The sequence below is a fragment of the Malaya genurostris genome, chromosome 3, assembly GCF_030247185.1.
Source record: "Malaya genurostris strain Urasoe2022 chromosome 3, Malgen_1.1, whole genome shotgun sequence".
NCBI classification, from domain to species: Eukaryota; Metazoa; Arthropoda; class Insecta; order Diptera; family Culicidae; genus Malaya; species Malaya genurostris.
The window spans coordinates 223,622,991-223,638,147 of record NC_080572.1 but is presented as its reverse complement, the minus strand read 5'-3'; the positions used below and the strand labels follow the sequence as shown (position 1 = coordinate 223,638,147).

The following is a 15,157-nucleotide window of genomic DNA, read 5'->3' as shown; positions in this document are numbered from 1 at the left end:
AACAAATTCATTTATGAAAAACGTTGCAATGTTTTTTTTTACAGAGATCTGCGAGGACAATATCCGCATGGACTACGTTCACGAAGGTATGATGTTTCCCCGGGGGAAAGACATTGACGGAAAGACCCTGTTCATCTACCGATCGCGGCTTTACACCAGAGGTTCACGAAATCTAGACGACATGAAACGGGTATTTCTGTACTGGCTTGAACGGTTGATCCGCGAAGCCAACGATGACTACCTCACGTTTATGTTCGAGCTTACCGATGCGGGTCTGAGCAATGTCGATATGGACTACACCAGATACATCATAACAACACTCAAAAACTACTATCCATATTCGTTAAACTACATTCTAGTGTATGATTTGCCATGGATACTTAATGGTGAGTGGCAGAGTCGATCGTTTTCGATCACAAGGACACTCACGGGTTTTGCGTTTTTTTTCTTCCAGCGACCTTTCACATTATCAAGAAATTGCTACCTGCTAAGGCTGTAGATAGACTTAAAAATATCAACAACAAATCCATCCGGGACTACGTCAGTGAAGAGAGTTTACTTGTACCATGGGGCGGAATGGATGACTACGAGTTTAAATTTGTTCCGGAAAAGAAAAACCTCCAGCTGCCATTAGAGAACAACAATTCAATTATCCATAACAACAACAACACCCTTAAAAAGGTAAGTCCGAGAATGATGCCGTGGAGTTTCACAGCAGGGCGTTTAATGGTTAATCAAATTTAATGAATTAGGAGTTGAAAGATTTGAAGGAGTTTAAATGAATAAGAAACAAAAAATATAAGTTTACCACAGCTCAGGGTAGCGGAAATTGTAACACGTAGGCACGGATTGCATAAGAACGCAGGTTCGAATCCTGTCTCTGAACCTATCTTTTTCCAAAAAGTCATCTTTTCTGTAAGTTTCTCTCTATTTCCGAAGACCGATATCCAGAATAGCCGGAATCGGTTTGCATAGCTGCTTACAAATAATAGCTACTGACTGGTGTAGTTTTGAGTTCAGTTTAGAATTTTTTTTACGGTTTTTCTTTTCTCGTATAGAAAAGTTATGCAATGACTTAAAAAAACGACTAGTAAAAATTGTCATATACCATTCGACTCACTTCATCGAGCTGAGCAATATATGGGTGTGTGTGTAGGTATGTATGTGTCAAATAATCTCACTGGATTTTCTCGGAGACGGCTTAACCGATTTTGAAAAACTTAGATTCGAATGAAAGATCTCGTAGTCTCATACGGAATTCGGAGACTCGGATGACTCGTATCGCTAAGATGCCTAAGTTCGACTCCTCTGGTAGAAGATAATAGTTCAGATACGAGAAGCCTTCTGCTTACTTAAATGACCCTTGTCACGTCTCACTTTTCCGCACTTTATTCTTCACATCCTTGTTCTTCCTTGAGTACTATGACTCTATAATTTCATATTCTTTCTTTTCTTATAATCTCTAGTTAGTTTAATATCGTTAAAAACCGAAAAAAGGAATTCCTAAATTTCACCCTGATCCAACTTCCATTTCCGGAGTTATAGGGTAAAGTATGTTAAATATTGTACACCGTCTCTTAAAGCGGCGAAAAACCGTAAAAGGTTTTCTAAATTGGTCTCAAAACTACATAAAGCTTGCTTCATTTAGAATTGGAACAAACTTTTGCTCATATTGTGGCGCTCCTGGTGGACGGACGCCCACGTGTCGGGAAGTTTGTCAACTTCACGTATGATTTTTTACATTCCGCAAATCGACTGTACTTTGTGAACAATCAATATGGATGCCGAAAGAAGGGAAAAAATTGTGCACAGTTATTTGGAAAATCCATTGTGGCCTGCATCTAGGCTAGCTAAACAGCTGAAATTGCCCAGAAATACCGTAAAGCGGAGTGGAACTGTCGACCGGAAACTCCGTATCTTACCAGAAGACGATTAAGAGGAATTATAATCTGTCGGACCGTGATTTGGCCAGAAAATTCGGTGCTGCCCATAGTACCGTGAGGAGAACTCGACTCCGGGAAGGAATCAAGTAGTATCGAGCTAGCAAACAGCCAAATCGAACCATAAAACAGAATAGTGTGGTCAAAATTCGTGCTCGGAAACTATATGACCAGGTGCTGACCAAGTGCGAGGGGTGTCTTCTGATGGACAATGAAACCTATGTCAAGGCTGACTTCGGGCAAATCCCAGGTCAAAAATTTTACTTGGCAACGGCTCGGGGGGATGTTCCAGCCAAATTTAAATTTGTTTTTGCCGACAAATTTGCAAGAAAATTTATGATTTGGCAGGGCATTTGCAGCTGTGGCAAAAAACGAAAGTTTTCGTTACAAATAAGACAATGAAATCGGAACTATACCAAAAAGAGTGTCTCCATTCGATCTCACGACCATCCCGTAATGTTTTGACCAAATTTGGCAAGCTGTCATTACTGCAAAGTCGTTCAAGAATGGTATGCAGAGAAAGAGGTCCAGTTTGTTCCGAAAAACCTTAACCCACCCAACTGACCCCAGTTCCGTCCTATTGAGAAATGCTGGGCAATCATGAAGAGGAGACTCAAGGCAAAGGGAAAGGTTGTCAAAGACATCAATCAGATGACGACCTGGTGGAATAAGATAGCTAAAACGATGGACGTAGAAGGTGTGCGCCGCCTAATAAGCCGTGTTACAGGAAAAATTCGAGAATTCCTTCGAAACCGTGACGAATAATTTTATCCGTATTTTTTCTTTAAAGTATGAAGAAAACGCTACATTTGTATAAAAAAATATCTTGAATTCAATCATAAATAACTGAAATACAGGCAATTGTCTTTGTTCCAATTCTATCTGAAGCAAGCTTTAAATCGATAGTTATTATCAGTAGGCAACTAAACAAACCGATTCCGGCTGTCCTGGTTCCCGGTTTTCGATTGACGACGGGAGATAATAAGCATATGCTTAAAAATGAATCTTACTCAGGAATCATAACTAATTGGCTCAAGTGACACGTTCCCTTAGTTATTTGGAGATTTGTGCCTTGCCGTGGCTTCTCATCAATTTCTTGATGGGAAGGGAAGGATAAAAGAAACATGGAAGGGAATTGTGAAGTGGGTAAAGTGGGAAAACAGCACAAAACAAAAAGAAACAAATCGTTCTGTATGCTGAACGATCTGCAGGTGCCAAAATGCACAGTTGATAAAACCTCCAACCCCCAAGAGGATTTAGAGATTTTACAAAAGCGACACCATTCTGCATTTCCGGAAGAATGCAGAACGATTCGCGGTATGTACGAGCAGAAGTAAATTCGGCACCCCATAAAGGATGCCAAACAATCTGCCCAAAAAACCTATTTAAGGTCAATACAGAAAGGATGCATTCACTCCAGGAAGAACGATGAACCCTTCTGACTATAGCTCTTTACCACATTGGGTGAGAAACGATAGAATATCCTTTAATTTTAGCTCCGCATACACAGACTCAACCATGTATGGAGAACCAAAAACCCGGATACGTAGTTGCGTCAATGCGGGACAGTTACATATCAGAAGATATTACGTACCGTAATCGCATTCACACAAATCACACGAATAATACTCAGCACCCAATGCCAATGAAAAATGGAACCAATAAAAGGAGGATTCTTTCGGAAATTTTCACATCGGCAGTAGTGATTTGCAACATTTTTATCGTTTATTCAATAGTACAAATAGATATCAGCAATAAAAGTACACTCGTAGTAGAAGAAAATCGATTATTACTACTTTCTTTAGTGTAAACTACGATTAAATATGGAAAATCTTCAGAAATGTGTGAAATAGGGTAAGGTTAGGTTTTTTCGGATCAACATTTTTTAAACAGAAACCAGTGTAATGTTGATTTCTCGAGTACTAGAATGTATAGCGATCGATTACTATTTATTTTGGATACTTTATTTGTTATTTTAAGGCATTTGAAAAAATGGTATCAAACCAAGTTTAATGCTCTATTCTGAATAAACGGTTGAATTCCCACAATGAACTAAGATCAACATTACCACCTCAGAGTAAAAACATTTTCTTCAACTTCTACTATGATTTTCAAATGAATTTGGCCGTTTTCATAAGAAATCGTTGAAAAGATGGAGTAATTAGAAATTTTTCTACCGATTTGACAGCTCTTGCTGGAAGTATCATTTCTAAACAAGCAGCGCCTCTGCATTTCAGTTTTGCGACAATATGCCAATAGTCATGCGTCGTAGCTATGACAATGTTTATCTATGTAGAATTAACCTCTGGTTACAATATGATGGTTGCTGTTTGTTATTTTTTAAATAATCAACATCAACAAAAATCAATTGGCCTTCTAACGACAGTTCGACAAGCAGATAGCGCTGTTGTTCGAACGATGATATTTTCGAATGAAGCTGTCAAAATACATAGGAATGTTTATTCTGCAGTAAATTTCCATTCATTTGCGGTTGAAATTCGAATGATCGATAAATATTCTTTTAGAATAGGGCAAAAAACATTGATTTCTTCTAATTGGAATTTCATTCAATTTATTTTAATGTTCTAATTTTTTCGCATTCGGGATAGCCAACAGATTGATAATGTTGATTTTTTTTTGTTGCCTTTGTACTGAAATAATAGATCATCTGGTCGTTTATTCCATACAGTAGTTGTTTAAACCTTTAATTTCGATTACGAAAATTGATTACATAACCTCGCTTTGCATCAATATATAACACATGGATCTATAAGTCCCGAGACTAAAGCAGAGATGGCGCTCGTGGTAAACCAGTAACCACGTCTTTCTAAAGTACTAACCTTTGCTTGAAACGGGTCAAAATTTTAAGTCGATCCGACCAGAAACAGCTGAGTTATCGAGGTTGGAGTAAAGTCGTTTTGTAGTTTGTTTAAAAAATGGAAAAAACCGAGTTTCGTGTTTTGATAAAACATTGTTTTTTAATGAGTAAAAACACCGTGCAAGCGAAACAATGGATTGAAAAATGTTATCCGGACTCTTGTCCATCAAAAGCAACGATTTGTCGGTGGTTCGCCGAGTTTAAACGTGGTCGTACCGACACAAATGACGCGGAACGCTCGGGTAGACCTGTGGAAGCCGTTACACCGGAAAATGTGAATGAAGTGACAAAAATTATAATGAAAGATCGTAAAGTGAAGCTCCGTGAGATTGCTGAGATGACACAGATATCGTATGGAAGTGTATTTACTATCCTTCATAACAAATTGAGCATGAAAAAGGTTTTTTCCAAGTGGGTGCCGCGATTGCTTTCGATGGAACAAAATGCACCCTGCCACAAGTCGATGAAAACAATGGCGAAATTGAACAAATTAGGCTTTGATCTGCTTCCCCACCCCCCATACTCGCCAGATTTAGCCCCCAGTGACTACTGGTTCTTTGCTGATCTTAAAAAAATGCTCCAGGGAAAAAGATTTGGCTCAAATGAGGAGGTCATCGCTGAAACTGAAGCTTATTTTGAAGCGAAAGATAATTTTTTTTATAAACATGGCATTGAAAAATTGGAAAAACGTTGGAACCATTGTATCACCCTAAAAGGTGATTATGTTGATGAATAAAAAAACATTTTGCAAAATAAAAATTGTTTCAATTGTTAGTCTCGAGACTTATTGATCCATGTGTTAAATATAGTTCAGTGATAAAGAAGTCGATGGTTTACTTTTCACGCAAAAGTTTTACGATTGGGAAAGGCTTACCCATTCCGAAAAATTGTTTAAGGAAATGTTGCATTGTTTGTAAATATTTCCGCAATTGATACTCGATGCCGTTCGATGGCGTTGCTGAACTGAATATTGATTTCTTTCTAAACTGACAGGGTTTGGTTGAAACTGAGTTAGTTTGGATTTTAAATGAAAACGAAATAAGTATACCGGATGCTAGTCTACATTTCTTGATGTATGAGACATTGTAATATTGAGTAAGTAATATAAAGCACTTGTATCCGAGATATTAACATGCTAATGTTTACTGTTATTTAAATAATATAAGTCATTACGTTGCGAAAACCCGCTGGTGCACAATCATCAAAACACGTTAATTTAAAGGCGCTTCGAGCGTACGAATACATGTTTCGCCAGAAAAATGTAGTTCGTTGGCGATTTTTCATTCACAAAAACACAAAAGATCAATTCTACAATAACATATGTAGCATTATCATTTCTCATGGGCAGATTATTTTACAAAATCAATGTTTTTGTTAAGAGTAGTTGTATTGAAAATCAAAAGTGAATTCATTCGAAATAAAGTTTGTTATGTTTTTGTAAGCGTCATTACTTTTCGTGTTTTCATTACGTAGTAGTCTTCACGAGTTTCACAATTGTTTTTTCACAGATTTTATTATTGCCTTTGAGATCGGATTGACGCATGAGTTTTTGTATCAGTTGCACAATCGTTATGAATAAATATTCGTAATAACGGAAAACTTAAAGATATGTTGCAAAACCCAGAAAAAGTACGCTTTTTCCATAACAAAACAATTACTAGAATAGTAATATAAACTTAAATTAATGAATAGTAATATAAACTTAAATAATGATAAATTACACAATCAGTAGAAAAATTACAGGACAGCACCTTAACATGCTACTTGGGATATAATTTGTTTCTTTTCGTATATGAATAAAAAATGTTACTTTTTGTAAACTATAATTGATGTCATTTATCTTCTTCAATCCCTCAAATCGAAGAATACTCAATGAACAGAACCTACCTTCAATGTTGCGACTGACTGTAAACATTGCACGCAACACGCAAAAACTTGTATAAAACTTTATAATTTTACTACGGTAAAGCGTCAGATATTCATGTGTTGATGTTGCAATGAAAAGGCAAACTATGTCTACTCCAGTATTAGTTTAAAAATTAGACTATAGAAAACACTAAAATTGAAAGTCTTAGATGTTTAATTGAATACAATGACTGTATTAAATGTGACAATGAATACGGATCTAGTATAAAGCTTGAAATCTGTCATACCACGCAGCGCCCGTATTTATGCTTTCCCTTTACTCTAACTGAGTGGTATGAGTTTTCAAAGAGAGAGAGAGAGAGAGAGAGAGAGAGAGAGAAAAAGCATACAGCATATATACATTGGGTTCTTATTTCTCTCTTCATCTCTTTCAGTATTTATGTATAGCAATGTGTCCGATCACAGCACGTGGACGAACTCAAACCGGCTTTTTCGCTACATCGAACAAACTTCGCCATCATCAAAATGTTTCGGTTTGTTCAGTCACTCGCGTACTGTCGTCGGGTTTATGGTTGTTACAGTTTGAGTTCGATGCGTTTGTTTAAGTTCAGTGGCCTCTGCTGACGCGTTGTTTTCATTTTCGATCCTGGTTTCCTAGAAACATGACAAGGGTAAATGTCACAAATTGGTAGTAGTGAATGTAGAGTTAGTTCGTTTGATTGATTGAGCAGTTTTGACCATACTGGTCATTCACAGTGACCCATATAATAAGTGTTGTTCCATCGGTGTGTACAATGAATTTTTAATCCGCTTGGTTTCGTGTCAAAACAGCGGTTTTTTTGCTGATGGTTCAGATGGGCAATTTATTTTGTGAAGTGAAGTGAAAGCTTGTTGACAAGTGTAGTTAGCTGTTTCAAGGCTCTAATTGATTGTTTCAAAGCAAATCTAGGTTACTTCAACTGCCATACAAGTTGAACCCAATGAGGAACGACAATCAAAATGTTCAAGATTTTACGTTTCATCTTCGATCGTTCATTGCATAACAATTCAAATTGAACCACGTAGCAAGTTCACAGAACATTTTCTTTTCGAATTGTGCGTGATAATCCCCAGCCACTGACGCATTTTAGTGGTAACATGAAAGGTTACTTCAGCTAGAACTAGGCTAACTATTCCGCTTCCGTTCGAAAAAAAGGAAAAAGAAATAACAGTCATGTTATCCTCCCCAACAAGGAAGTATCGCCATATGTTCACATTTTCCGGAAAGGAATTAATGGATGATAACCGTGGCCAACCGATATCAACTCCCGTTGATTTGTATTTACAAAGCCACTATTTTCGGTAGCTTATCGCTTAGATAATGTAGATTGAATGATTACGTGTGATAATAAATGGCAGATAAATTTGTCCCTTTCGCTCTTCGCTCGCAGAGAAGTCTCTCATTATGTAGCACATATCATGTTAAATGCGACACTCTGAAGAGTAGTGTCATGAATATAAATTGTTTAGTTCCAATAACTTGCATTCATACAGACGGCGTTATCACCATAAAAAATATAAACAAAAACACAGAATTGTTTGTGTTGGATAGAAATTAGAAAGCTAATTTCCCATAAATTCTAATTTTTATATTTGAATATTTGTTTTACCTGCTCTCAGTAGAGCTTTTCAATAAGATTGGAACCAAAAACAAAAGAAATCGGGTCTAAGAAGTTTGTTCCAGTTTAATCCATCCCTCGAGTTAATCAGTCGCGAAAATGATCTTTTAGTGTCTAAGAAAAGCTGTCCTAAGCTTACAAATAAAGCCCTAACTGTGCTGCTCATTTACTATGACATTGCAGTCACTTTGCAATAACACATAAAAACTGAAATTGTTGCTGTCATCGAGACCCCACCGTAGTGTCAGTGACATCAAAAGCGAAACCTATAACTACGGAAGAATGTCGAAACGTGCCTAATGAGTGGATAGAAGACGTCGATAATTAGTTCTGTGGCGGGCCTGTTTGTCTGTGAAAAAGAGAAAAAAAACTTAGCGTCGCCTAAATAACTACTTTATGCATGCGAAAATGCATGGCAGAGCTAACAACATTCATAGGCAAAAACAAAAATGTTTCGTCACCCAGCATTTGTCCAGTAATGGAGAACAAATGGCTCTTATATGTTTTTGCTTCACTATATGCCGGTCACTTATATGAGTCTATTACGAAATTGTACTTCTCGTAAACCCACCATCATCATCATCAGCATCATTGCAGACTCTTTGTGACAAACCGGCGGACGAAAACATCGCAATGTATTCAAAACTGGGCATACTTGCTTAACTCCCAGTGATAACAGTCCGTTTGGCTCCATAGAGTTGGTTTTCGATAATCCACTTTGGATAATGTTTTTTTTTCCTGAAATGAGTTTTGAAGATTAGAATTTTCGTGCTGTAATTAGATTCTGACAATTTATTCATGCTTTATATTGCGTTATGATACGTGGTTCACGCGGAAAATAGAAAGTAACTATTATTTGACTACTTTTCACTAAATTTAAGTTGTTTTGATTATTTTCTTGTATTCACTCTTCCAATTGTTATCAAAACACAAATAGCAGAACCAATCAATAGCAAGAGTTTCGTTCGAAAAGTTAGGATTGGGTAAACCGCTTGAATAACTTGAAGATGTGTCAATACATCTCAAAATAAATAAATAAATAAAGGATGATTTTTTGCTGGTATCCTTTTGGCAACACTGTTTTTGACAGATCACGCATGAATCGTGTCTTGTGTCATTGTTTAACTTGTTCAGTTTGGTCTATAATTTAATTATGAACTGTCGTTTTATATATTATTCAATCATGAATGGGCGCCGACAACTTTGGTGGCAGATTTAATTTTTTATCGAAAAATTGTGCTCAGCGACGAAGCTCTTTTCTGGTTAAACGGATACGTCAACGAGCAAAATGGCCGAATCTGGAGTGAAGACCAACCAGAAGCATCGCAAGAACTACCAATTTATCCGAAAAAGTCACTGTTTGGTGTGGATTATGGGCCGGTGCCATTATTCGTGAAATACCTGCCGATATGTTGTAGAGAGTGTGCCAAAACCTTAGATATTGCGCATGGGCCATTTGAAGCAGAGCCGCGGCCAACATTTGCATGAAATCGTCTCGCGAATAATTTTAACTTCTGTTTAAAATTTAACAATTCCGGTTAAAAGTTAGTTTGTCTATTGTCAAAAATTGTTATGCAAATAACAATATGAATCGCAACCATTCCATGATCCACTCTAGGCGGCTCGTAAATGTCTAGGAAAAAGTTTTCTCCAAACTTGCGTAATCACCAGAAAGTGGTCTTTTCGCACGCCGTTTGGCTCACATTTCACCACAATTCACCTTACACTAAAGGCAAGAATATTTATCGTAATACTGCTGTTTCTCTGCATTCGAGAAAAATGCCATCAACATTATTAAACGGAGTAGAAATTTTTAGAATCGTTATTTTAAGAACCCAACAAAAATTTCCAATATACTTCAAACGTTCTTTAAAAACGAATTCCCAAAGCACTAGCTAGGAATTTCCTCAATTGAAATACATAATGTAGCAGTTAGTGATCGGAAAAAGTTTGTTTAGGTTTTATGATTTATTTTACTCTCATAGTTACAGACTGGCAAATGCAAGAGTCATACGTCTGGCAACCTGGAACCACCCGCGATCCCATTTCAATCAGAATATTAGTTGATTTTCTGAATTTGATTGGTTAAAGTTTCGAACAACTAATCGATTGTTGTTTTAACTAAACTGTCATTTTTGTTTTCCGATTAGTAGAAACGATGGTTGAAACAACTAATTTAATTGGTTGTAAAAAAAATGCTGTCAATTAGTAAGGACAATATTCAATTTCAACAAATATTTTAGTTGAAATAACTGGCGTTGTTATTGAAACAAAATTCTGTTAGTTGAAAAACAAATCGGTTTTAGTCGTTTTGAATCAACTCGAACAATGTTATTAATTTGCGATAAAAACCAAAATATACTTACTGATATACGTCATGATCTATTTGAAATATGTATCATTGTTCCAATATAAACAGTATTTTATATTGACAAGTAATATCATTAGTTTTTAAGGTAGCGCTTCGCCGTGGTCACGGGAGTTCGCTGCCTATCCCGGGGTTTCACGCACTTTACCCAAAATTGTGAGAAAACGGAGCAGAAAACAGAAATTCCAAGAACATACGATTCTAGATAATTAATTTTTCTATCGATTCGTATATAAATTGTGCCTGATAAACGTTTTTATCGAAAGATTTCGTGTGAGTTTTTAAAATTAAATGAGTTTTTCCTTATTCTTTCGCACGCACACAATGTCAACGCATGCATTGGGGTGTGTAAAATGCCACATGCGGTAGACGCTAAGAACATTTCTTTTGTTTTCGTTGTCCGTTCTCTCTGCGTGAACGTTGAATATAGATGAGTAGAAAATGTAACTAAGTGTTACTACTTTCTAAAATAATTTCTATTCATGTTTCAGTAGAACCAGAAATCAGTAATGATTTTCATCGCTACTAGCTTTGACGCTTTGTTGAAAACGTAGCACATCCCTACATATGCGAGTTGTTTATAGCGAGAAAAGGAAAAAAGAAAACAAAATGTTTAACAAAACTCGCACGAAATCTCGCGAAAGAAAAGCTTTCTAGCTGGTATTTTTCGCCAAATGCATAGTAAGATCATTTACCTACAATCGTATGTTTTTGATTTTTCGTGAATCGGGCTAGTATTGGAGAAATTTACAATTTTGCGTGAAATTTCGGCGACAAAGCAAGAGGAAGCAGTGAGTTGTCTCGCTTCGACCTGACCACGGCGAAGCGCTACCTTAACATGGCTGGGAAAACCACCGATCACTGCTGATCTTAAGATCACTGATCTCGTACATAAAATATCACTACTGATTTCACCACAGGTTATCTTAACCAAGGAATAAATCATCGTTACGAAATCACAACTGATCTGATCTATGAGTGATTTTGATTTTTGTACGATTTTGTAACACCAAATCAGTAAACGTTTTCTAATTTGTCACCAAACCTTTTTCAACTGAAACAAGGTTAACTTTATCGCACCCCAACACTAGTCATGGAATCATACATTTCTTCAAATCGAATGAACACAATTTTCCCAAACGCTATAACCATCGATGTTGTTTTCATTGATATTTTGAAACGACGCGAACAGATTTCAACAAAAAAATGTTGATTTTCCATTGCAATTATTGTTTTGCTTTCAGCTCTCTCCGGCATTTGACAGCATTCAAAACAACACATTTTTCAACTACTTGAATATACGCAAATCAAAAACCATATTGGTTGAATCAAAAAGAAATTAGTTAAATCAACTATCACAAAAATCAAAAACTGCGCTATCGCAATTTTATGATCGGAGGGTTCTCCGTGTGGTATCGAAAGATGTTGCGTTAGGGCATATACAGTAGTGTTCTAGTTCTAGATGCATAATTTATGTCAGTTTTTTAATTTAAATCTGGATATTATAACAAGAAATACTGGCAGCCCCAGTAGTGTTTTACTTGTGTTTCTAATTTAGAAAAAAAAATAGAACGACAGCTTACACTCTTACCAGCCGTTACCTAATTTTGGGTCAAAACCTATCCAAAATCAACTAAAGTGCATTTCCCCACTTTTAGGTAAATGTAAGTTTACCCAAAGTGTTATGTCATAACAAAGCACACTACCTATTCTTTACGATCAATTCAAGAAGAGATTGAGATTGAGATAACGACCTAATTTTGGATAGCTTATAGAAGAACTCGACAATGAGTGACTTTTCCCCAAAAATGAGGTAAAATTGATTTTCAGTGTATGCCAGTTTTAAATTTGACAGAAGAACTGGTCGAATAAATAAAACAAAAACGTCTTGCTGAGGGCATGTTCAGGAGTGTTCCAGATCTAGATGCTTAATTTATGTCAGTTGTAAAATTTGAATCTGAAAATTATAACAAAAAAAACTGGCCGCTCCAACAGCGTTTTACTCGTGTTTTAAAAATACAAAAAAAAAAACGGCAGCGTATATTAGTTCTAAATTTGACAGTAGAACTGTTCGAATAAATAAAGCTAGAACGGCTGGCTGGAGACACGTTTGTTTAAGTTTTAGTTTATTATAGATCGATCATATAAAACTTCCAGCTGCTGAATTTGCTCTGAGGATACGTTTGTTCCAGTTTCAGTTCTACTATAAATTTTCCATATGAAACTTCCAGCTGCTGAATTTGCTCTTAAAATCGGTAGGCAATTTTATATGCGAGACTTTTGTCGTTTCAATAACCAGTTTTTTGCTTCTCACAAGATATTCATAACAGCGCAATGTTGTTATTGCGCGCGGAAACAATTCTCAAAGAATATTTAGATTCATACTCGTCACTTCAAATTACGAAAAACTAGGACTAGCACCTACATATTTAAACTCTTCTTACGCTTGAATGGTTTCTTTAATTACCTAATCATGAGCAATATAAGGAGTGTATCGAAAAGTAATAAGCAACATTGATTATTGAATAAAAAAGCGAAAAAAACATATTCTGACATCAGTTTTCGATATATTGTTGAAAAATTACTTTTTTATGCATTTCACTGATTATATTGAAGAAAATCCTAGTTTCTGTGAAACGCTCGCACTTAGGACTTGACATTCTTCATTAAATTCTGCACAGTTACTTTTGTGACTTTTCTGGTGGCAGCTGTCCAGTTTTTTTGAACTCCTGCATGTTTTGGGACACTGTACCTTCCTTCCGAAAGTGCCGCTTGACACTTGCCCAATACCTTTCAATTGGCCGAAGATTCGGGCAGTTCGGTAGGTTGATGTCCTTTTCCACGAATTGTACATTATTTTTTAACAACCACTGTAGAACGAAGTTGGTGTAGTGGGCTGAAGCCAAATCCGGCCAGAAGAGAGAAGGAGCATTATGCTTTCTGTACAGTGGCAGCATTCTCTTCTTCAAACATTCTTCCTCGTACACCTTGGCGTTTATTGTTCCCTTCGTGAAAAAAATCGACGCCATCAAACCACAGGTACAAATTGCTTGCCAGACCAACACCTTCTACCCAAACTTTTCCATCGCCACCGTGGTGTCAGCGTCGTCCAGGTTCTGGTACACCGATTTCGTATAATATTGCGGTCCGGACAGCGCTCGAGAGTCTTCCTTGGCGGAGGTTTCGTCGTCGATCAGGATGCATCCGTCTTAATTCTGTAGAATCCGGTTATACAGTTTTCGCGCTCTTGTTTTGGACTGAACTTGCTGTACCAGGGGCTTTTTCGGCACCTTCTGTTTCTTGTACGTTTTCAGGGAGTTCCAAACTTTGATCCGTTGAATCATCCCGATGCTGGTGTTAAACTGCTTGGCCAAATCCCGCGTCGACGCCGATGGGTTTTTCCTGATGTACTCAACCACTTTTAAGTCCCGGTCGGCCTGGCTGGGACCCGTTTTCCTACCGGATCGGGGCCAATCCTTCATGGAAAGGGTCTTACCGAACTTCTCGATAGTACTTTTGACACTGGTATGGTGCACTTTCACCCGTTTTGTAATTTCGTTGTACGTGACACCACTTTCTGAGCATCAAGTGTGCAGAATTTTCTTTCGCGTTTCCGGATCAATTCGACTCATCATTGAAACGATAAACCGTACCGAAACCAATCGATTGCGCAGCTGTTATTGACATGTAAACAAACATGCCACCGCAAAACACGCTGCAAAAAATTAAGCCATTTCAGAGTAATAACTGTTTGAATGTTGCTAACTACTTATCGATACACTCCTTATAGCCAAAAATAAAAGATTTTTCTGTTTTTTTTTTTTTGCATAGTTACTTCTAATGACGATTTGACATTTCCAACACTCATCACGCTGTATTTTCGGACCTAGAAGTTGAATCTCGATTAAATTAAATGTACCATACTTGAAAATTTCTTCAAATCAAATTTGAGCTAACGCTGTAAGTTTTCTTTGATTCAGGATCCGGTAACTCAACCTGGTTGGTTACCAGCTCAATCTCTCACTCGGTCAACAAACGTGTCATTTGTTGGCTGTCGAAGCTGGAAACATCAAGGTTCTTGGTTTCCCGGTTTTCAATAGTTTATCCTTTGCCTTCTATATATCAGTACAGTTCACAGTTTTTTGAGTCTCAATCGACGAACTTGTTTCCAATTGGCAAAAGCATCAAGTACAGCTATATACTTGACATTAATATTTCACAAAAAATTAAAATGAATTAATCTAACTAATACTTCCCAATGAGATTATTACGAATGAAGAAACATCCGAAAAACATGAAAATTATAAAACATTAGCTCCGTATTGAGAATTCATGAAACATAAACTCAGGAACTGTTTGTCTGGCAGAGTTTCGACGGTTTTCCATGTCGGATATACATTTCCACAGTGTTTTCCCTAGCAATTTTAAGACTTCTAGAGGATCATTG

The 15,157-nt window shown here is 36.9% G+C and overlaps 1 protein-coding gene across 6 annotated transcripts in view; it reads left to right on the top strand.

Annotated features, from left to right (window-relative positions):
* LOC131434941 (motile sperm domain-containing protein 2-like) overlaps nt 1-15,157 on the top strand; it is a 64,040-nt gene that overhangs the window by 45,506 nt on the left and 3,377 nt on the right. For all 6 annotated transcript variants that reach the window (XM_058602247.1, XM_058602248.1, XM_058602246.1 and 3 more), the window contains exons 4-5: nt 45-386; nt 455-681. In XM_058602247.1, the coding sequence (XP_058458230.1) occupies nt 45-386; nt 455-681 (569 nt within the window). The remainder of the gene's footprint in view (nt 1-44; nt 387-454; nt 682-15,157) is intronic.